This window comes from Pleurodeles waltl, chromosome 2_1 (assembly GCF_031143425.1).
Source record: "Pleurodeles waltl isolate 20211129_DDA chromosome 2_1, aPleWal1.hap1.20221129, whole genome shotgun sequence".
In the NCBI taxonomy this organism is placed as follows: domain Eukaryota; kingdom Metazoa; phylum Chordata; class Amphibia; order Caudata; family Salamandridae; genus Pleurodeles; species Pleurodeles waltl.
The window spans coordinates 619,479,541-619,504,180 of NC_090438.1; the positions used below are offsets into that span (position 1 = coordinate 619,479,541).

A 24,640-nucleotide genomic window follows, 5' to 3' on the forward strand; every position below is an offset into this window, starting at 1 on the left:
CTTACCCAGTGTACATCTGTTCATGGCATGTAGTGCTGCAGATTCACATGCACCCTCGCTCCCCCCGGAAGCCTCTAGTTGTTTAACTTTTAACATTTGTACATATGTATATACATTTACGTTTGCATGGACATCTCTTTGTATTTCTATACTCTATCACTCTTTTCTTCACCCTCTGCGGGAAAACAATCTAACTGTGGAGTCGATGTCCATGTGCAATGGAACCGAGAGGAAGAGTCCCTCGATCCCGTGACTCCGAAAAGACTTCTTCGAAGAAAAACAACTTGTAACACTCAGAGCCCAACACTAAATGTAGGAAGAGCTAGGCATAGCATGTGAATCTGCAGGACTACATGCCACGAAATAATGTGCACTGGGTAAGTGACATTTTATATATATATATATATATATATATATATATATATATATATATGTATATATATATATATGTTCGATGGCATGTGTAGCTGCAGATGCACATGCTGTGAACATCCCGCCATCTAGTGTTGGGCTCAGAGTGTTACAAGTTGTTTTTCTTCAAAGAAGTCTTTTCGAGTCACGAGATCGAGGGACTTCTCCCCTTTCGTCTCCATTGCACATGGGTGTCGACCCCATCTTAGATTGTTTTCTTTCTGCCATCGGGTTCGGACGTGTCCCTTTTCGCTCTGCGTTTCGGTTCGGAAAGTTAGTGAAAATCTCGGAAAATTTTGACGGTATTTTTTGCGTTCGGTATCTGGTTAGTTACAACAGATCGACACCGAATTTTGAAGAGCTCCAGTGGCCCTTTGGGGTTTTCGATTCCCCGGCGGGGTCCCGTCGGCCCGACCACGTGCGTCTTCAAGGATAATGGAACGGACCCCATTCCGCTTCTGCCCCGAATGTCACAACAAGTATCCTTATACAGATCAGCATCTGGTCTGTAATTTGTGTTTGTCTCCAGAACACAAAGAGGATACCTGTGAGGCCTGTCGAGTGTCTTTCGATCGAGGAAGACTTTAAGAGACCGAAGAGCAAGAAGACTACAAATGGCGCCGACAGGACGACGACACTTGGAGGAAGAAACCTTCTCCATCGCAGATTTGGACTCGGACGATCCCGAACAGACGCCGAAAACCGTGAGTAAGACGTCACAACACAAAACTCACGGAAAAAACGTTAAAGCCCAGGGGACGCCACCGCCAGCAGGCCATGGCTTAACCCGAAAAATAGGTGACTGAGCGTCGGCACCGAAAAAGGGCATCCGGTCGAGATACCGGCACAGAGCAGACTCGACACCGGGTCGGAGCAATCTCGACACAGAGGGCGGTACCGAAATGAGTCTGCATCGAGAGATCAGTACGCCGAAAATTTTAAGTGTCTTCGGAGCCGAAAAAGACTGCCGAAAAAGTTTCCATACCGAAACATCCGGCCTCGGAACCGAAATTGAGTTCCTACACTGAGGAACAGGGCCTGTCCTCACAGATGCAAGGACACAAATTCGGACCGGAACTGGAGGCAGGGGAGCCAGATTACACGCAAAGAAGGCTCCACATTCAAAAGGACACAGGGAAGATCAGTACTCTCCCTCCAATAAGAATGAAAAGAAAACTTGCCTTCCAAGAAAAAGAAAAGCAGCCTCAGGCAAAGGTGGCAAGACAAGTGACTCCGCCACCATCTCTACAACGCTCACCACAACTATCACCAGTAGCCACTCCACCAATGATGCAGTCCCCAACTCACACAGGGATGAGTCAGGATGATCCCGACGCATGGGATCTTTATGATGCGCCTCTATCAGATAACAGTCCCGACTGTTATCCAGCGAGACCGTCACCACCTGAGGACAGCACTGCCTACACACAGGTGGTGGCAAGAGCAGCTGCGTTTCATAATGTCACCCTGCACGCAGAACCTATAGAGGATGACTTTCTCTTTAATACACTGTCGTCCACACATAGCCAGTACCAGAGTCTCCCTATGTTACCAGGAATGCTCAAACACTCCAACCAAGTGTTTCAGGAGCCTGTGAAGGGCAGGGCCATAACTCCAAGGGTGGAGAAGAAGTACAAAGTGCCACCAACAGACCCTGTGTACATCACGCAGCAATTAACACCAGACTCGGTGGTAGTAGGGTCTGCTCGTAAAAGGGCAAACTCACACACCTTAGGAGACGCCCCACCTCCAGACAAGAAAGTCGCAAGTTCGACGCAGCGGGGAAAAGGGTTGCGGCACAGGCAGCCAACCAATGGCACATTGCCAACTCGCAGGTATTGCTGGCGAGATATGATAGGGCTCATTGGGACGAAATGCAACATTTCATAGAACACCTGCTCAAAGAGTTCCAAAAAAGAGCACAACAAGTAGTGGAGGAAGGCCAAAGTATCTCAAACAATCCGATACGCTCAGCAATGGATGCAGCCGACACAGCTGCTAGGACTGTAAATACAGCAGTGACCATACGGAGGCATGAATGGCTAAGAACCTCAATATTCAAGCCTGAAATACAACAGGCGGTCTTGAATAGGCCATTTAACGGACAGCAATTGTTAGGGCCGGAGGTGGACACTGCCATAGAAAAACTTAAAAAGAACACAGAGACGGCCCCACAGAGCAGAGGCACATTTCGGGAATCATTTTCGAGGGGGGTTTCGGGGACAGAGCACAGAACCCTCACCCTCACAAACAAGACCCGCTTATCAAAGCCAATATCAGCGGGGAAGTTTTCAGGGACAATACAGAGGAGGACAGTTCCCAAAGAGTAGCGGGAAGTTCCAGAGCCCCAAAACTCCACAAAATAAACAGTGACTTCAACGTCACAAATCCCCAACACATGACACCAGTGGGGTGGAGACTAACCAATTTCTACAACAACTGGGAAGAAATAACAACAGACACGTGGGTCCTAGCCATTATCCAGCATGGTTATTGCATAGAATTTCTTCAATTCCCTCCAAATGTCGCACCGAAAACACACAACAAGTCCAAACAACACATGGATCTATTACAACTGGAGGTCCAAGCGTTGTTGCAAAAAGATGCAATAGAGCTAGTACCAATTCATCAGAAAGGAACAGGAGTTTATTCCCTGTACTGTCTCATACCCAAAAAAGACATAACTCTAAGACCTATATTAAATCTCAAAACATTAAACATATACATCAAATCAGATCACTTTCACATGGTGACACTGCAAGACGTGATCCCGTTGCTCAAACAGCAAGACTACATGACAACACTAGACCACAAGGATGCGTATTTCCATATACCTATACATCCTTCCCACAGAAAGTACTTAAGATTTGTAATCCAAGGGGTACATTACCAGTTCAAAGTGTTGCCATTCGGGATAACAACAGCGCCAAGAGTTTTTACAAAATGCCTGGCAGGTGTGGCAGCTCATATCAGAAGGTAGCAAATACATGTGTTCCCGTACCTAGACGATTTGGTTAATCAAAACCAATACGCAAGAACGGTGTTCACAACACGCAAAGTATGTCATAGAAACCCTTCACAAGCTAGGTTTCTCACTCAGCTACAACTAATCACACCTACAGCTGTGTCAAATACAACAATACTTAGGAGCATCAATCAACACAACAGAAGGGATTGCCACTCCAAGTCCACAAAGGGTACTGGCATTTCAAAACCTAATACAAGCCATGCACCCAAACCAAAACTTACAGGTAAAATTAGTAATGAAACTACTAGGCATGATGTCCTCATGCATAGCCATTGTCCCAAACGCAAGATTGCACATGCGGCCCTTACAACAGTGCCTAGCATCACAATGGTCACAGGCACAGGGTCAACTTCAAGATCTAGTGTTGATAGACTGCCAAACATACACCTTGCTTCAGTGGTGGAACACTCTAAATTTAAACAAAGGGCTGCCTTTTCAAGACCCAGTGCCTCAATACGTAATCACAACGGATGCCTCCATGATAGGGTGGGGAGCACACCTCAACCAAAACACAGCATCCAAGGACAATGGGACACTCAGCAGAGACAGTTTCACATAAATCAATTAGAACTACTAGCAGTATTTCTAGCGCTGAAAGCATTTCAACCTATAATAACACACAAACACATTCTTGTCAAAACAGACAACATGACAACGATGTATTATCTGAACAAACAGGGAGGGACACACTCGACACAGTTGTCTCTTGGCACAGAAAATATGGCATTGGGCGATTCACAACCCCATTCGCCTAATAGCGCAGTTCATACCTGGAATTCAAAACCAGTTAGCAGACAATCTCTCTCGGGATCACCAACAGATCCATGAACGGAAAATTCATCCCCAAATACTAAAGACCTACTTCCAAAGGTGGGGAACACCGCAAATAGACCTATTTGTAACAAAAGAAAACTCAAAATGCCAAAACTTCGCATCCAGGTACCCACAGGCTCACTCTCAGGGCAATGCATTATGGATGAGTTGGTCAGGGATATTTGCATACGCTTTCCCCCCCTCTCCCACTCCTTCCATATCTAGTAAACAAATTGATTCAAAACAAACTCAAACTCATACTAGTGGCACCAACTTGGGCAAGACAACCTTGGTACACAACGCTACTATACCTCTCAGTAGTGCCCCATATCAAGCTACCAAACAGACCAGATCTGTTAACTCAACATAAACAACAGATCAGACACCCAAACCCAGCATCGCTGAATTTAGCAATTTGGCTCCTGAAGTCTTAGAATTCAGGCATCTAGACCTTACACAGGAATGTATGGGAGGTCATAAAACAAGCTAGAAAACCAACCACAAGACATTGCTATGCAAATAAGTGGAAAAGATTTGTTTATTACTGCCATAATAATCAAATTCAACCATTACACGCATCTGCTAAAGACATCGTCGGCTACCTACTACACTTACAAAAGTCAAAATTAGCTTTTTCATCCATTAAAATACATCTCACCGCTATTTCAGCTTATCTGCAAATTACGCACTCAACTTCATTATTCAAGGTCCTGGTCATAAAAGCATTTATGGAGGGTCTGAAAAGAATTATTCCACCAAGAACACCACCAGTTCCTTCGTGGAATCTCAACATTGTCTTAACACGACTTATGGGTCCACCTTTTGAACCCATGCGCTCATGTGAGATACAGTATTTAACATGGAAAGTAGCTTTTCTAATAGCTACCATATCTCTCAGAAGAGTAAGTGAAATACAAGCATTTACTATACAAGAACCCTTTATTCAGATACATAAACATAAAGTAGTTCTACAAACAAATCCTAAATTCTTTCCTAAGGTCATATCACCGTTCCACTTAAACCAAACAGTGGAACTCCCAGTATTCTTTCCAGAACCAGATTCTTTAGCAGAGAGAGCATTACATACATTAGACATTAAAAGGGCACTAATGTACTACATAGATAGAACAAAACAAATTCGCAAAACAAAACAATTGTTTGTTGCATTCCAAAAACCTCATACAGGGAATCCAATATCCAAACAAGGCATTGCCAGATGGATAGTTAAATGTATTCAAACCTGTTATGTAAAAGCAAAAAGAGAACTGCCTATTACGCCAAAGGCACACTCCACTAGAAAGAAAGGTGCTACCATGGCCTTTCTAGGAAACATACTGATGACTGAGATATGTAAGACAGCCACATGGTCTACGCCTCATACATTTACCAAGCATTACTGCGTGGATGTGCTAACAACACAGCAAGCCACAGTAGGACAAGCAGTATTACGGACTTTATTTCAAACAACTTCAACTCCTACAGGCTGAACCACTGCTTTTGGGGAGATAACTGCTTACTAGTCTATGCACAGCATGTGTATCTGCAGCTGCACATGCCATCGAACGGAAAATGTCACTTACCCAGTGTACATCTGTTCGTGGCATGAGATGCTGCAGATTCACATGCGCCCTCCCACCTCCCCGGGAGCCTGTAGCCGTTTTAAGTTGAGAAAAAATTAGACTTGTACATTTGTAAATTTTTAAATACAGGGAGTGCAGAATTATTAGGCAAATGAGTATTTTGACCACATCATCCTCTTTATGCATGTTGTCTTACTCCAAGCTGTATAGGCTCGAAAGCCTACTACCAATTAAGCATATTAGGTGATGTGCATCTCTGTAATGAGAAGGGGTGTGGTCTAATGACAGCAACACCCTATATCAGGTGTGCATAATTATTAGGCAACTTCTTTTCCTTTGGCAAAATGGGTCAAAAGAAGGACTTGACAGGCTCAGAAAAGTCACAAATAGTGAGATATCTTGCAGAGGGATGCAGCACTCTTAAAATTGCAAAGCTTCTGAAGCGTGATCATCGAACAATCAAGCGTTTCATTCAAAATAGTCAACAGGGTCGCAAGAAGCGTGTGGAAAAACCAAGGCGCAAAATAACTGCCCATGAACTGAGAAAAGTCAAGCGTGCAGCTGCCACGATGCCACTTGCCACCAGTTTGGCCATATTTCAGAGCTGCAACATCACTGGAGTGCCCAAAAGCACAAGGTGTGCAATACTCAGAGACATGGCCAAGGCAAGAAAGGCTGAAAGACGACCACCACTGAACAAGACACACAAGCTGAAACATCAAGACTGGGCCAAGAAATATCTCAAGACTGATTTTTCTAAGGTTTTATGGACTGATGAAATGAGAGTGAGTCTTGATGGGCCAGATGGATGGGCCCGTGGCTGGATTGGTAAAGGGCAGAGAGCTCCAGTCCGACTCAGACGCCAGCAAGGTGGAGGTGGAGTACTGGTTTGGGCTGGTATCATCAAAGATGAGCTTGTGGGGCCTTTTCGGGTTGAGGATGGAGTCAAGCTCAACTCCCAGTCCTACTGCCAGTTCCTGGAAGACACCTTCTTCAAGCAGTGGTACAGGAAGAAGTCTGCATCCTTCAAGAAAAACATGATTTTCATGCAGGACAATGCTCCATCACACGCGTCCAAGTACTCCACAGCGTGGCTGGCAAGAAAGGGTATAAAAGAAGGAAATCTAATGACATGGCCTCCTTGTTCACCTGATCTGAACCCCATTGAGAACCTGTTGTCCATCATCAAATGTGAGATTTACAAGGAGGGAAAACAGTACACCTCTCTGAACAGTGTCTGGGAGGCTGTGGTTGCTGCTGCACGCAATGTTGATGGTGAACAGATCAAAACACTGACAGAATCCATGGATGGCAGGCTTTTGAGTGTCCTTGCAAAGAAAGGTGGCTATATTGGTCACTGATTTGTTTTTGTTTTGTTTTTGAATGTCAGAAATGTATATTTGTGAATGTTGAGATGTTATATTGGTTTCACTGGTAATGAAAAATAATTGAAATGGGTATATATTTTTTTTTGTTAAGTTGCCTAATAATTATGCACAGTGATAGTCACCTGCACATACAGATATCCCCCTAACATAGCTAAAACTAAAAACAAACTAAAAACTACTTCCAAAAATATTCAGTTTTGATATTAATGAGTTTTTTGGGTTCATTGAGAACATGGTTGTTGTTCAATAATAAAATTAATCCTCAAAAATACAACTTGCCTAATAATTCTGCACTCCCTGTATATCACTTTTAAACACATTATGTACATACATATTTACTCCATTGCATGGGCACTATTACTATATACACAACTCCTACCTCACCCTCTGCGGGGAAAACAATCTAAGATGGAGTCGACGCCCATGCGCAATGGAGCCGAAAGGGGAGGAGTCCCTCAATCTCGTGACTCGAAAAAGACTTCTTCAAATCAAAACTACTTGTAAAACTCCGAGCCCAACACTAGATGGCGGGATGTGCACAGCATGTGAATCTGCAGCGTCTCATGCCACAGACAGATGTACACTGGGTAAGTGACATTTTCCATATATATATATATATATATATATGTGTGTTCATGTTGCTTATTAAACCATTTTCTTTCACCTTGCAAAACAGATATTTGTCCATCTATTCCCGTGCTCAGGAGACATTTTAACTGAAACTTTCTTTGTAGGAGCAAAAGCTACAAAAGCAAGAATCGGGAGAGAGAAAAAGGTCGCACAGCTAATGGGAAAGAAAAAAAGTCCAAGTAAGTGTCCATTTGTTAATTTACTAGTTTAAAATTATGTCTCTTGGAATTTAATTAAATGAGTTATAATGACATTATGTAAAATGAACATTAGCTTTTAACTTTGTATCTGTAAAGAATTGTTTAAATAAGTAACACAAAATAGAGATAAAATGAAACCCAAATCTTGTGGGATCTCGCAATTGCTCATTGAATTTTATTATGTTCAGTTTTTATAAATGACATGGTATATTTTTTCAAATACTTTTCAGTCAGGAACTCTAAACTGAATTAAAAAAGAATAAGAACGTGTTGGAATGTAAACAAAACTGCTTTGCAAGGCCCAGTTTACTTCACACATAACTTCAGCCATTTGCTCATATGCACTGCCCCAGGGAGGAGTTTTGTGTTTTCAGGAAAAGTATTGTGCGAAGTACATCTTTGGCTCAGACTCATGCAGCCAAGTACAGTGGATGATCCATCCCACAGGGCTATGAAAATCTTTGTGTGCCAAAGCTTGTGCTTTGTGGAACGCAGGAGATAAAAAAATCACTAACCCTTTTTATTTTTTTTATTTTTTGCTATACCCCTGCCACCCCAGAAAACAAAATCACTGTTGCTGTGCTTTCACAGACAAGCTGGGAGGCGTGGGTTGCAATGCAAGATGTGAGCCATATTTTAGGTGTAAAGCAGCACAAGAGGGAAAACACTAGTAAACTCATGAACTTTCATGGAGTGCTGAATGGAAAATGAAAAAAGTAGTACCGTAAATATGAGCAATGGTAAGCATTTAAGTCGGCAAATGGATAGGATTATAAAGAGACTATGATTCAGGGGACAGGAAAAAAAACGAGAACTGGAAGGCAAGCCACTAAGGAGGAAGCACACACATGAATGCCAATCAAGCCAACCAGTGGTAAGCGATGGGTGGGTTGCAAGCTCACAGTAGATCTTTCACAGCCAGACAGCTTGTCCTAAAAAAAAAAATATACAATCAAGACAGTTTATTTGCATCTTCCAGATAAGGCTTAGTGAGTTCAGCATGACCTGTATAATATGAGCTACTGGGAGGAAGAGCAAGTTAATGCCTGCAGAATCTATTATCTGTTTGTAGTTAAGCTGTATTTATGTAATTCCAAACTCTAACACCATTCTTGAAGTGGATGCACAATGTATTCTATAGATCTCAATCATGGGCTTTAAATACTTGTGCTCAAGTCTAGTTTCAAAATCAGAAACTGCACTTTTGCTTCCTTCTCTTTTTATAGACAGGACACACTAACTTTTGAATCTGCTGAACAAGTTGTCGCCGTGAAAAAGTACTGACCTAACTGTGAACCAACTGTCACCTCTCCTTCACCCCTGAGGCATGGTGGGATACTGGAGGTGCTCAGGGTCTTAAAGGCACGGTGCCAGAGTTTTTATGGTTCTCCTGTGTTAACCTGCATGCAGCCTATTGGCTAATAATGCTCCATTGTTTTCAATGTAGCTTTTTCTCTTTTTTCACTGATGTTGCTACTGCTTCTTTCTCTGGGCCCAGCTACGGGGTTTTGGAAAGTTTTTTTTCTCTTATTGTAATTTTGAAAAGGACTGTTAAAAAAAAAAAAAACTCCATAGAAATAAAGCATTTTAGCCTGTTTGTGAATATAGTCTGCATTGCTATTTTACACACATATATATGAGTTTAGTGTGAAAATTTGTCTACTAAAAATGCTATATATATTTTTTTCGTGCATATTTCATACTTTTATATGTGTGTATTTTATGTATGCTCAGGGGTCCCCGCACGAGGGCGGGAATATTCAATGTTTATGACTTTGAGGATACCCCTGGAAGAGAACTAGGATTTACAGGTAAGTAACTTATCCTTATAGGTCAACCTTGTGCGATTGAGGTGGTGTGTATATATCTGCAGTTCTTGGGTATGAACAAAATTTTATAAATCCTCTGAGCTGACCAGTGTGTCTGGTTCAGTGGTCCTAAATACAGTGCCTTCCTCACACCAGCACTTCTTAACATGCTTCTCATGTCCGGTTTGCTTTTGTCCTTGGAAGTGACTCGATATGCAGAATAGCCCACCTTCTATCACCAACCACTCCGATCTTAATGATTACAGAGTATTGGTGCAGCCAGGTAAGGGAAGGATTTTTGTGGGTTAGTTCAACAGGAGTGATGACCTGAAAAGCAAAGAATCATTCATAATCAGTTTTGAAATATTTCACTTCTTGATTTAACAACCTGCATTGTTCTTATTCTTTTTTCTATGACCAATACCTGACTGTCTTGAACCTCACACTCCCTGCAGCTGATCCTCTCGTTTTTTCAGTGAACCAAGTATTACTAGAAGTGCAAATAAGCATTCTAACGAGATTAGCAACAATGTATTGATGTGTTTTTCATCTTTGGGATCAGGGCTCTTTAGCAACCGCCACCTAAATCTTTTCCATCATTGCCGCACCATTCTTCGTTGATGATAACTTTTTCGAACTGCAACTCTTCTCACTCCTTCTTTGAGAATGACTAATCTGTGGTATTTTTAAACTGCGTGCACACAGCTGTGATTAGGCATGGGAACAGTGACACTCAGAACTATTTACACCAACACCCAATATAGTCTATACAAATGTAATCTTTGGCCTCTTCTTCAGGTTATGCAAGATCACTCATTAACAAATTTAGATCACTCTTCTGCTGTGAAACACTCGAAATAGGAAACTGCTTCTCAGATCAGCCTTTTGAGTAGAACTTCAACACTACAAAAGAATGCACTCTTCTCACGGGGAAGACACAGCCCAGAAAGCATCCGGTACTGCAGAGCACTCAAGTCTGCTCTTCTCACACTCCTGGGGAAACAGACCGACTCAGTACACGCTATTGGGTTTGACCTCCCTTTATATGGGGTTCCACCCAAAATGGCCACTGCTCCGTCATTCTGGAAATTGAAGTCTCATGTTAAATTATCTCTGTTTGATTAGGTCCTATTTTTTTTTTTTTTTAAAGCCATGGCCAGTCTGCTCATTAGAGTGGGACCCCGTAGGTACTTCTCTGCTTCATGTGTGTTCCTCTATCCCGTGGTAGTCGTGTGTGGTGCCCCTTTGGTTATAGCACTATATGACCTTTATAGCAGTCTTGTTTATTAACAGCAGCCTGTCAGGTTCTACTTCTCACTGCACCGAGGCTCCTAACGTCTGTTGCTGTCCCTCCAGGCCCAGAATGGCAGCCAGAGCTCTTTGTACCACCTGTCATCCTCACGAGCCTGCCTCTCAACTCCACGCCACCTGCTTCTTAGGCTATGGCATGTATAGGTTAATCTATGTTCAAGTCAGTGCATTCCAGGCCTCAATCTCCACCCTGGGACTCAGCAGACTGCGCATCTCCCCAGTGTTTCTTGCCTGCGTGGCAGTAATACACTCGAAATACAAAATCAACAAAGCAGTTTTTGTTGGAGTTTTAATGACAGGTCAACTTGCAGTTGCTTTTATAATTATCTCATATTCTACCAAAACTTGCAGTGCTTAATTCAGTCAGATTGTGACAGATTCTTCTTCTGGCCCCCAGAATTTCACTAGTGTGCACAGCATTCAGGCACCTCCCAATTTGAAGCATATACTTTGTGACTAAGACACAGAATATGCAACTCAAAAGCTAAACAAAAAGAAAGAAAAAAAAGAGGAAAGGTACTACTCAGATAGAATTCAAAATGATAAATCTGCTTATAAAATACTCAGGAAATTTCGAAAACCGTAATGCATGGAAAGAAGTCATCCCATTACTCAGGAATTCACTTAAAAACTGGCAAATCATTACACAACTATGGCAGACACATTGGACTCCTATTTAAAACAAAGGAAAACCACCAGCACCAACCTGTTTCCTAAAATCCCTCCACCCACCCCAAGAGTAAGCCAACCCAATATCTGCACTCATTTAAACAAATATCACAAAGTGAATTTATGGATTTGATCAAAGCAAGCAGGCCTTTCGACCCTTGTCCAGCACACATCTTCAAGACCATTCTTTTATCTACTTTTGCTGCCAAACCTGTAAATATCATCATCAATAATTCTTTAACCAGTGCTCGAAAAAACCACTCACATTGGTGAGTCTTACTTGATCAGGTGGAGCTATTGTTAATACTTACTCATCCCTTCTGACGAGTTGACACTGAACAGGTGTTCTGTTCAGTTGAAAAGTGGAACGGCAATAAAAGATGCCTTTAAATCTTGTTCGTATGTCACATTTGCTCTGTGTTCACAGACCGAGTTCAAAAGTCAGTTTTTCTTACAATTAATTTTCCTTCTGACTGCAGAGTTCCAGGACTTTGTAAGGTGAACTGCATGACCCTCTGCTTAGAAAGTAAAATAAAAGATATAAGGTGTCAGGTTTTTCCTAACACACAACATTTAAATGACCAAGTCAACTGCGCAAACATTTCAAAATATATTTCAGTAGTTGTGAAAGACCTTTTTTATATTTCTGTGTGATGAAAAAAATGTCAATAGAATGAAAACAAATCAGGATACTTAACATGTTGATGTGCAAAGGATGTTTTCTGAAACCAAATTTCACAAATTGTTAACACACCATGTAGTTTTATCAGTAAAGCTGCAAGTTAGTGGAGAGGTTTTTGGACATTTCTTGGAAATTGTCTGTGTAGATGGCAATATGTTATTACATCATGGTTTAGTAATATATTTATTAAAATTGACTGTTTAAACAAACTTAGAAACACTCCTGCCCTGATGGCAATGTTGTTAGTGAACTAAAAGAAGTCCTAGGTTATGTGGGCTAGGTGTCATGGGTATGTGGGCTAGATTCTTGTGATTCATGCAGCAAACTTTAGTCTACTTATTCAAACAAAAGAGGGTTTTTTTGTACTGAAGAAATGCTGAGCTCACATATTTGAAGGTGCAATCATATGTGAGAATTAAGAAAAAGGTGACTGTAAACTATTTGCCTAGCATCACACAATTTGAGACCTGTTTACGGGTCTAGTACATTACAATTAGGTCAAGTAGATTATTTAAGTTACTCAACCTGCAGGTTTAGTCAATTTTTTACAGTTATTCTAGCCCTGTTAACTACACGAACCTTTCCTGGAGACCTTAAAAGGACATGCATATGCTCGTTATTAAAGAAAACAAGCCTTGACCCACAGACCCCAACAACTGCAGACCGATCACAAATGGACCTTTCCTGGACAAACAGAGAGAGAAGAATTCACCCAGATATGTCATTGAAGATAACGCCATACTTTGACTACCAAACTGGATTCCGCCCAAGAAAAGGCACTGAATCTGCACTCCTTTCAATTTGGGATGACCTTAAAAACACAGTCGACCGCAATGGAGTTGCTTCACTACTTCGCTTGAACATCTCAGCTGCCTTTGACACTGAACATTACACCCTAATTCAAATAGTCTTTGCAGCCGGCATAGAAGGAACTGCTCTCGACTGGATCACATCCTACCTTCAAAACACATCAAATGTCATCTATTCTCCCCCTTTCTCGTCCAAACCCTACTTCACAAAACCAGGGGTCCCTCAAGGGTCAATCATCTCACCTATGCTTTTAAACATCTACATGATGTCATTACTAGAATTGATCAATGAATTTCAACTCACATGCTACAACTGTGCAGATGACTCACAAATACTCTGTAAATTAGAATGCCCCAAAGACATTGGAAACTCAAATCTTCAGTTGTCTTAAGTGTCGTTGATCAGTGGATGACTTGGTGCCATCTCAAACGGAATGCTTCCAAAATGGAAATACTCATGTGGCGACTGGAAAAATTATGACCCACTTGTGCCTGGCCTGACAATCTAGGTCCACCTCCTCAAGTATCTAAGGAAGTTAAAAACCTTGGTATTACCATGGACTCCAAGTTAACAATGAATGCCCAAGTGGACAAATTAGTGCGATCAATCTTAATCTTAATCACCTTGATAACTCTGCAACAGGTACCCCCCCCCCCCCCCCCCCCCCCATGGATTTTCACACAAGGTCCAAGCTACTATCTCCCTTGTACTATCAAAACTAGATTACGACAAGGTCTTCAAACATAGATCATCTTAATGTACTTTGAAAAAATTACAATGTGTGCAGAACTCAGCTGCCAGACTACTACTACATGTAAAGCCACAAGCCCACATCTCCCCTCCCTTACATTGGTTACTGGTTGCCAGAAGATCCACCTTCAAGATGCTTTGTATCACCCACAAAGCAAAACATGGAACAGGACCGCTTTTCATTAGAAATAAAATCACCAAATACATAAAACAAAAGGAAACCTCAGCTCAAGATTGGCACCCTGCCTTAAACATCACCATACAAGAAAGACTATAGGTGCATCCTTCTCTGTGAATGCAGCCAAACTATGGCATTCATTATCCCCAAATACAAGATCCATGGATAACTATCTTGTATTCAGAATACTACTCATGAGTTAACTCTTTCCTTCATAACTTCCTTATCCAAACAGCAATGGACAGCATATACTGACTCCTCTGACCTCCTAGTCAGCGTCTGTTGCAGCTCCACCTGTTGCAGCTCCACCTGTTGCAGCTCCACCTCTCTTGGGCGAACTGAGAGCCTGCTTGACTCTCAGTTCAAGGCCGACCTCCACCCGTATGCTCCTACCTGTGCCTCATCCCTGGTGACCTAGTGGACATCTGCAAGTAAGTATCTTCTTTCTCTCTCTACTCCTACCTTTACTTATGTTTTTACTTGCGCTGATACCCATAATGACTCCAACACCACAAACCTCCTGGACAGACTCACAAGTCTCGTCCTCCAACAACTCGTCAACGTCCCCACTACAGAGCCGGACACATTCTCAACACCCGTTTTCTCAACAGGGGACAATGTCACCATCTCTCACACATCTGAACACCATTGGACCAACCACAAGTGCATTCACTTTACCTACACAAAACACCACATGCCACTACGCCCCTCCTCGTCCCACTGGCAGATGCTGGGGTAAAGTCACAGAAGCACAACTCACCAATGCTCTCAACCACTCCCTCCCACTAGACGCAGCTGACGCCAACGAAGCTGCACGCAGTCTACACTGCTGGCTATTGAACTGCCCTGACAGCATAGCCCCCTAAAAAAAATTACAAAACTGCAGGATATCGACAGAGCAAAACACTTAAATGGTTTACGGCAGACCTACAGGAATCCAGGTGCTCCTGCAGACGACTGGATTGGAAATCCACTGGAAGGGAAATGGAATATCAGCAAATCAACCAAAGAACGCACAGCCTACAAGAATAGTCACCACACACCAACAGAACATCAGAGCTGCCAAAAAAGCTGCATTTCAAGAATGCCTCAATACCAGCATTCACAACAACGAAGAGCTCTTCGCCGTTGTCAGAGTTCACGAACCCCAGGACCGACACCTCATCTATCCTTCCCTCCCTAGACCTGTGCACGACCTAGTCACCTTCTTTCACCGAAAAATCCAGGACATCTACGAAGGCTTTAAAACCAAAACCTACCAGCATCACTCACCACCACTGACCTAGCACCTCACCAGTTAATGATCTCCTGGACCCCAATCACCAAAGAGGACACCCAAAGACTGATGAACTCCATCCACTCGGGAGCCCCCTCGGATCCGTGCCCTCACCATATCTTCAACCTGGCCAGTGCCACCATAGCACTGGAGTTGTGCTGAACTATCAACCAATCCTTCGAGACTGCCACCTTGCCCTCAGACCGGAAGCATGCCAAAATCAAACCGCTACTCTAGAAGCCCGCTGCTGACCCTAGGTAGCTGTAGATCTACAGATCCATCTTTCTGCTCCCTTTCCAAGCCAAGGTAACAGAGAAGGCCATCAACCAGCAACTCGCCAAATTCCTCGAGACACACTGTATCCTGGACCCATCCTAATTCAGATTAAGAAGCAACCACAGCACTGAAACCGCACTCTTAGCAGCCAACGACATACGCATCATACTGGACCGCGGAGGCACTGCCGCACTCATCCACCGCAATCTCTCTGCTGCATTTGACACAGTCTCCCACTCCACCCTCTGCAGCAGACTACACAATGCCAGCATCTGACATAAAGCACTGGATTGGATCAAGTCCTTTCTCACTGGAAGAACACAGAGTGTTAGACTACCACCGTTCATGTTAAAATCCAAAGACACATGCCGCAGAGTGCCTTAAGGATCTTCACTAGGCCAGATGCTTTTCACCATCTTCATGGCCCTTCTTGCCAAGATCATAAATCAACACGGGCTAAACATACTCTCCTACAATGATGACACCCAACTGATCCTCTCCCTTACCGAGGACTCTGTAAATTCAAGAGAAATTTCCACAATTGAATGAGAGCAGTCGCCGCCTTGATGGACGCCAGCTGCCTCAAACTCAACTTGGACAAGACAGAGATCCTCGTAATTGGCTCCACCCCTTCTGCCTGGAACGATTCCTGGTGGCCCACCGCTCTGGGAAACTCCGCTGCCCCCACGGAACACGCACACAACCTGGGCATCATCCTCAACGTCTCTCTGTCCATGACCTGCCAAGTCAATGCCATCTCTTCATCATGCTTTCACACCCTCCGACTCCTGCAGAAAATATTATAAGTGGATTCCCTCTGACACAAGAAAAACAGTCACCCGTGCCCTCGTCACCAGCAAACTGGACCATGGCAACTCTCTGCAGGCATCACCAAGAAACTTCAGTCAAGACTACAAAGCGTCCAGAATGCAGCAACCAGACTCATCCTGCATATCCCCGGACACAGCCTCATCTCCTCCCAGCTGAGAGACCTACACTGACTCCCAGTCAACAAGCACATCGCATATAAACTCCTGATCCACACCTACACTGCACAGGACCGGCATACCTCAACCACCGCCTCACCTTCTAAGTACCCATCGGACATCTTCGCTCCTTACAGCTTGCCCTTGCAGTCGTCCCCAAGATCCGGAAAAGCACAGCAGGAGAAAGATCCTTCTTCTACATGACAAACCCGGAAAAGGAACACGCTACCTCTCAAGCTCTGGCAGGTTGCATCACTGAAGCAGTTCAGGAAGGACCTCAAGATCTGACCGTTTGACTGAGCAGCACACCCACAAACAGTGCCTTGCGACCCTATGGGTGATTAGCCGCCCTCTAAAAATATGATTGATTTATTGATGCCTGTGTTTGTAAACATTTACCAATTATCTAGGTATATACACATAATTTGATTATGTGTATATACCTAGATATGTGTATTTCTTTAAAATAAATGTGTATAATTACTATTTTGTAGTAATACAATTTTTTTCTTTTTTTAAGGCCAGTTTTACAAATGTATATTTATTCAGTTAAATGTATGTATGTGTGTGTGTGTGTGTGTGTGTGTATATATATATATATATATAATATATATATATATATATATATATATATATATATATATATATATATATATATATATATATATATATATATATATATATTCGAAGTCCAAACAGTCGGTCCTGACAGCGATGTGCCTAACTGCTGGTGCTGCGTTGGGGCAAAGGACCAAGCCCGTAATATAAACACAAAAGAGACGCTGCACTCCCGGAGATGAAATCAGCTGAATATTTATTCCAAACAATAAAGCATTTTGGCACCACAACGCGTTTCGACATCCGTCTTTTTCAAGTGGTTTCCGCCATCAAGAATAACAGGCGGCATGCTGGTACTTATAGTTCTCACTTTGGCTGCAGCTGAAAACGCTTACAAGAGGATTCCTGTTACTCTGCCATTCACTTGTAATTTAACTCATGTGGGTGATTTACATGAAATGAAAAGTCACCAGGGTAATTTCACGTTCGAATTATATGTATTTGCAAAGTTAATTTCGCCAAAGTCCGCATGGTAACATATCGTAAAGACGAACGTGCAAACATATACATGAACCCTGATTAAATCACTTAATTCCTCCTTCAAAATATCTATGTCAGCGTTCCAGAACATCCACTTGTAAACATAGCCTCAATGTTCCAGATGATCACAAGCCTCGAGCGAACTAGATTTTCAGAATGACTTCAGTTATAAATGCAACCAGTTAAAAAAACTACCCTGCGTCCGGTCTAATTATAGCTGCATTATTGTTCCAACAGCCGTGAAGTGTTTTCACTTAAACCCTGCTATTTCACTCGGTTCTTCCTCCGATGTAACTTTTCATATTTCCACCTAATCAGCACAGTCGCTATATTCCAGTATGCAAGTAATTACATGATTGATTTCTCACCTGCGCCTCCAGGCCAAATCGTGAAAACAAATAATCAAGGAAAGTCAATCTCCGGGCCCCAGATTCAGGGCCACATCAGCAATTAAGTTCAGGGCAGCCACATCCCCTCTAGTACACAGGGATAGTGCCTTTCACGAAGAGAGCACTAGGCGCTGTAGAGGTGAGACAGTCATTGTCAATAAATCCTCCAGTGCTGTGCACCACGCGAGAGATATCTCTGTGTACTAGAGGGGATGTGGCTGCCCTGAACTTAATTGCTGATGTGGCCCTGAATCTGGGGCCCGGAGATTGACTTTCCTTGATTATTTGTTTTCACGATTTGGCCTGGAGGCGCAGGTGAGAAATCAATCATGTAATTACTTGCATACTGGAATATAGCGACTGTGCTGATTAGGTGGAAATATGAAAAGTTACATCGGAGGAAGAACCGAGTGAAATAGCAGGGTTTAAGTGAAAACACTTCACGGCTGTTGGAACAATAATGCAGCTATAATTAGACCGGACGCAGGGTAGTTTTTTTAACTGGTTGCATTTATAACTGAAGTCATTCTGAAAATCTAGTTCACTCGAGGCTTGTGATCATCTGGAACATTGAGGCTATGTTTACAAGTGGATGTTCTGGAACGCTGACATAGATATTTTGAAGGAGGAATTAAGTGATTTAATCAGGGTTCATGTATATGTTTGCACGTTCGTCTTTACGATATGTTACCATGCGGACTTTGGCGAAATTAACTTTGCCAATACATATAATTCGAACGTGAAATTACCCTGGTGACTTCATTTCATGTAAATCACCCACATGAGTTAAATTACAAGTGAATGGCAGAGTAACAGGAATCCTCTTGTAAGCGTTTTCAGCTGCAGCCAAAGTGAGAACTATAAGTACCAGCATGCCGCCTGTTATTCTTGATGGCGGAAACCACTTGAAAAAGACGGATGTCGAAACGCGTTGTGGTGCCAAAATGCTTTATTGTTTGGAATAAATATTCAGCTGATTTCATCTCCGGGAGTGCAGCGTCTCTCTTTTGTGTTTATATATATATATATATATATATATATATGTGTATATGTGTATATATATATATATATATATATATATATATATATATATATATATATATATATATATATATATGTATGTATACGTATATATGTTTATATTCTATGCTTAACACGTTCATAGGTCATTCCATAGTTCCTATATAAATTGTTACATTAGATACTTATGAGTCCCTGCTTTCATTTGATCGATCATAATTGTAGGAAGATGGCTCTGTATGCACTATTTCAAAGTAAGGAATAGTATGCACAGAGTCCAAGGGTTCCCTTTAGAGGTACGATAGTGGCAAAAAGAGATAATACTAATGCTCTATTTTGTGGTAGTGTGGTCGAGCAGTAGGCTTATCAAAGGAATAGTGTTAAGCATTTGTTGTACATACACAAGCAATAAATGAGGAACACACACTCAAAGACAATTCCAGGCCAATATGTTTTTGTATAGAAAAATATATTTTCTTAGTTTAAGAACCACAGGTTCAAGATTTACATGTAATACTTCAAATGAAAGGTATTGCAGGTAGGTACTTTAGGAACTTTGAATTAGCAAAATAGCATATACACTTTTCACATAAATCACATATAGCTATTTTAAAACTAGACACTAGTGCAATTTTCAACAGTTCCTAGGGGGAGTAAGAGTTTTAGTTCTTGCAGGTAAGTAAACCACTTACGGGGTTCAAGTTTGGGTCCAAGGTAGCCCACCGTTGGGGGTTCAGAGCAACCCCAAAGTTACCACACCAGCAGCTCAGGGCCGGTCAGGTGCAGAGGTCAAAGTGGTGCCCAAAATGCATAGGCTTCAATGGAGAAGGGGGTGCCACGGTTCCAGCCTGCCAGCAGGTAAGTACCCGCGTCTTCGGAGGGCAGACCAGGGGGGTTTTGTACGGCACCGGGGAGGACACAAGTCCACACAGAAAGTACACCCTCAGCGGCACGGGGCGGGCCGGGTGCAGTGTGCAAACAAGCGTCAGGTTTGTAATAGAAAGCAATGGGAGACCAAGGGATCTCTTCAGCGATGTAGGGGGGGGGGGGGCTCCACCTGGGAGAGGGCCTCCTGGGGGTCACTCCTGCACTGGAGTTCGGGTCCTTCGGGTCCTTCAGGTCCTGGGGTCTGCGGGGGCAGAGTTGTTACCAGGCGTCGGGATCTGAGAAACAGGCAGTCGCGGTCAGGGGGAGCCTCGGGATTCCCTCTGCAGGTGTCGCTGTGGGGTCTCAGGGGGGGGCAACTCTGGCTACTCAAGGTCTTGCAGTCGCCGGGGAGTCCTCCCTGAAGTGATTGTTCTCCACAAGTCTAAGCCGGGGGCGTCGGGTGCAGAGTAGCAAGTCTCATGCTTCCGGCGGGAAACACAAGTTGTTTTAAAGTTGCTCCTTTGTTACAAAGTTGCAGTCTTGGGTGAACAGAGCCGCAGTCCTCGGGAGTTCTTGGTCCTTCTAGAGCAGGGCAGTCCTCTGAGGATTCAGAGGTCGCTGGTCCCTGGGGAAAGCGTCCCTGGAGCAGTGTCTTTAGAAGGGGGGGGGGGGGAGACAGGCTGGTAGAGCTGGGGCCAAAGCAGTTGGTGTCTTCGTCTTCTCTGCAGGGTTTTTCAGCTTAGCAGTCCTCTTCTTCTTAGGTTGCAGGAATCGGAGTTCCTAGGTTCTGGGGAGCCCTTAAATACTAAATTTAAGGGCGTGTTTAGGTCTGGGGGGTTAGTAGCCAATGGCTACTAGCCCTGAGGGTGGGTACACCCTCTTTGTGCCTCCTCCCAAGGGGAGGGGGTCACATTCCTATCCCTATTGGGGGGAATCCTCCATCTGCAAGATGGAGGATTTCTAAAAGTCAGTCTCCTCAGCTCAGGACACCTTAGGGGCTGTCCTGACTGGCCAGTGACTCCTCCTTGTTTTTCTCATTATCTCCTCCGGCCTTGCCGCCAAAAGTGGGGCCGTGGCCGGAGGGGGTGGGCAACTCCACTAGCTGGAGTGCCCTGTGGTGCTGTAACAAAGGGAGTGAGCCTTTGAGGCTCACCGCCAGGTGTTACAGTTTCTGCAGGGGGAGGTGTGAAGCACCTCCACCCAGTACAGGCTTTGTTACTAGCCACAGAGTGACAAAGGCACTCTCCCCATGTGGCCAGCAACGTCTCTAGTGTGGCAGGCTGGTAAAACCAGTCAGCCTACACAGATAGTCTGTTGAGGTTTCAGGGGGCACCTCTAAGGTGCCCTCTGGGGGGGTGTATGTTACAATAAAATGTACACTGGCATCAGTGTGCATTTATTGTGCTGAGAAGTTTGATACCAAACTTCCCAGTTTTCAGTGTAGCCATTATGTTGCTGTGGAGTTCGTGTTTGACAGACTCCCAGACCATATACTCTTATGGCTACCCTGCACTTACAATGTCTAAGGTTTTGCTTAGACACTGTAGGGGCACCGTGCTCATGCACTGGTGCCCTCACCTATGGTATATTGCACCCTGCCTTAGGGCTGTAGGCCCTGCTAGATGGGTGACTTATCTATACTGCATAGGCAGTGTGAGGCTGGCATGGCACCCTGAGGGGAGTGCAATGTCGACTTAATCGTTTTGTCCTCACCAGGGGTCCCCAGGGTGGCATAAAATATGCTGCAGCCCTTAGAGACCTTCCCTGCCATCAGGGCCCTTGGTACCAGGGGTACCAGTTACAAGGGACTTACCTGGATGCCAGGGTGTGCCAATTGTGGAAACAAACGTACAGGTTAGGGAAAGAACACTGGTGCTGGGGCCTGGTTAGCAGGCCTCAGCACACTTTCAAATCAAAACTTAGCATCAGCAAAGGCAAAAAGTCAGGGGGTAACCATGCCAAGGAGGCGTTTCCTTACAATAATGAGCAAATGTTGTCTTAACAATTTTGCTATTGAAAATTGAGGAAAGATAAAATAATGTTAGAAAAGTACACAAATAAATTAACCTCAGATATTGCTAATCTTGAAAATCTGTTTTTATACAAATAAACTTTAAACCTCAAAATATTATATCAATTAATATATTCCTTACACTTATATTCCCTTACTATGTATTGAGTATCTATTTATTACTTTAGTCCTACTCTACAAGAGGGGAAAAAAAATATTTTAAAATTCTCTCGTAAGTCTCCCCATCACCCTAATCCTCTTTCAATCTATCCTCCACTCTGTCACCCCAAACCCATTTTACTACCATAAACTCTAAAATAACCCTTCCTAAACTCTTCCCTCCTTTACCGTTCCTGGCTCACCCGAACCTCCGTTTACTATGATCTCCCAAGCAACCCCACTAAATTCTCCCTCACCTTTGACTCATCCCAAACTCCTTCTACTACTATCTCCCTAACCCCTTTCTACAGACTCTTCCCTCCTCCATCTCTCCTTTACTCCTCCCAATCCTCATGCTATTACTATAAATTCCCAATTAACACTTCTGGATTTTTCCCTCCTCTCTCCCTCCATTATTCTATTCAAACCTACTAACAAACTCTCATACCCTCTGCTCAAATCAACTAATACTGTACTCCTATTTCCCTATACTAATCCACCACTAATTCTTTTGGGTTCCAGCGTAACGTGCTACTCAACAAAAAGCGATTTGAAGCCTCGTCGGGGGTAGTAAGTGCTATATTAATAAAACTACATTGTTGGGACAGAAAGCTCCTCTGCATGGTAAAAGATGTGCACCTCTGTCCTGAATGCCCAACTGTACTGTTGCCTGGGTCCCGAATGATGATCTTTGTTATCATAGAAAAAGATGGATCACATATGTGCACCATGACCTACACCTGTCTCACAGATTGCGGTCTTATTGGACCGATGAGACACCACCGTGCTGTCCCCCTAGTGGTGGAAGGCTATTGACTTCGCCAAGAGTTAAGGCGCACGGTGGTAGCAGCAAACAATGTATTGATAAGCAGGAGTGAGCAGGCTCTTTTTGCCCTGTGTTACTGAAGTGAGGCCTAAAGGCTCGCTCACCATTTTCTTTTTTTTCTTTTTTCTTTTTTTAAGTTGTGTGCTTAACCCATCCTTGGCCTACATCAGTTAGATGTAGAGTGCAGTGCAAGAGTTATGAGACTGAGATGAATGTATGTGTGTCTGGAAAGGGAACTGTACAGGGCTAGAGCAGTGCTGTGGAGTACAAGTAAGGCCAGAAAGGGTACATTATTGAGCGATGTGAACAATGATTGTGTGCCCTGAATGTATGTGCGCCCTGGGTGGCAAAATACATGGAAGTGCCAGTACTGGACATCGTGTTCTGTGCTCCAGTAGGTTAATTCCCTGAATAGGATTAATTGGATTGTGAAATTAATAAAACTTTTTCAGAGTTATTGATGCCTTTATTATTGAATTTGCTTAAGCATATTTGGCGGATGGGGCCCTCCAAATTCCATAATGGAAGGAATTTTCAGCACCATTTTAAATCTTGACTAAAAACCCTAAGCAGCCTGGTTCATATTAAACGTTTTCTCATTTAAGTTTGTATTAGAAGTTTTTTTTTTTTGTATGCAAATAGACTTTCAGTAGTTGTGGAGAATGTGACGAGGTGGGATCTTACTGTTCAAAATCACTTCCTGGTTAAAGCTGTTTTTTCTTGCGGCGTAATAACACTCTGGAGTGCACTGCCATTTTAGATGTTGAAACATTTTGATCCCGTTACTGAAATTTTCTGTCGGAGGTATTAAAGAAAATCCTATTTCATCAGTTCAATTTCTTAAGCATATTTATGGTCTAGGACTCCTTTGAAGCCATGTGAAGATCTTAGAGATTGTAGAGGTGGGAACGGGAACTTGGCCGGGATTTATCCTATCCCCTCTGCTATTTTCCTGGTACATAGCCATTTTATGTTCCGATTGGAACCAGTGCAGTATCCCTAACTGGGTGGGTCTGAAATCAAATTGTATGCCGATGAAGTTGGTCTATATCAGTCCCCGATTGTGAAAATTTGTAAAGGATCTTAAAAGCAGTTTCACTGTGTTCCTCTGTAAGAAACTACACAACCATTCACTCCTAAATAGAGCTGTTGGAAATTGAACTTACGAGGAATAATTGCCTTCACCAGTAACTTTTATCAGGTCTTTTATTAACATGTCTATCCTCCTAGAGGGAATGTGTGTGTTTTTTTTTGTTTTTTTTTAACGTCATGCTTTAAGAAAGTATGAAGCGGAGTACTAAAATATTACATTCAGTTTTTTGGATGACTGTCTAAACAGTTGAATATTTTCAGGTTACACAAAAAAGCCCCCTATGTGGGATCACCTGGACCTTAGTCCAAAGATAAAAGAAGCTGCATGGATAATGGCCCACTGTGGGATAAATGTTTGGGATAGCTTTGTGTGGAATATTGA

At 43.1% G+C, this 24,640-nt stretch overlaps 1 protein-coding gene across 2 annotated transcripts in view; it reads left to right on the forward strand.

Moving 5' to 3' along the window:
- The window catches only part of CDK13 (cyclin dependent kinase 13), a 626,606-nt gene that overhangs the window by 170,934 nt on the left and 431,032 nt on the right, over positions 1-24,640 (forward strand). For both annotated transcript variants that reach the window (XM_069215885.1, XM_069215880.1), the window contains exon 3: positions 7,955-8,029. In XM_069215885.1, coding sequence (XP_069071986.1) covers positions 7,955-8,029 — 75 coding nt within the window. The remainder of the gene's footprint in view (positions 1-7,954; positions 8,030-24,640) is intronic.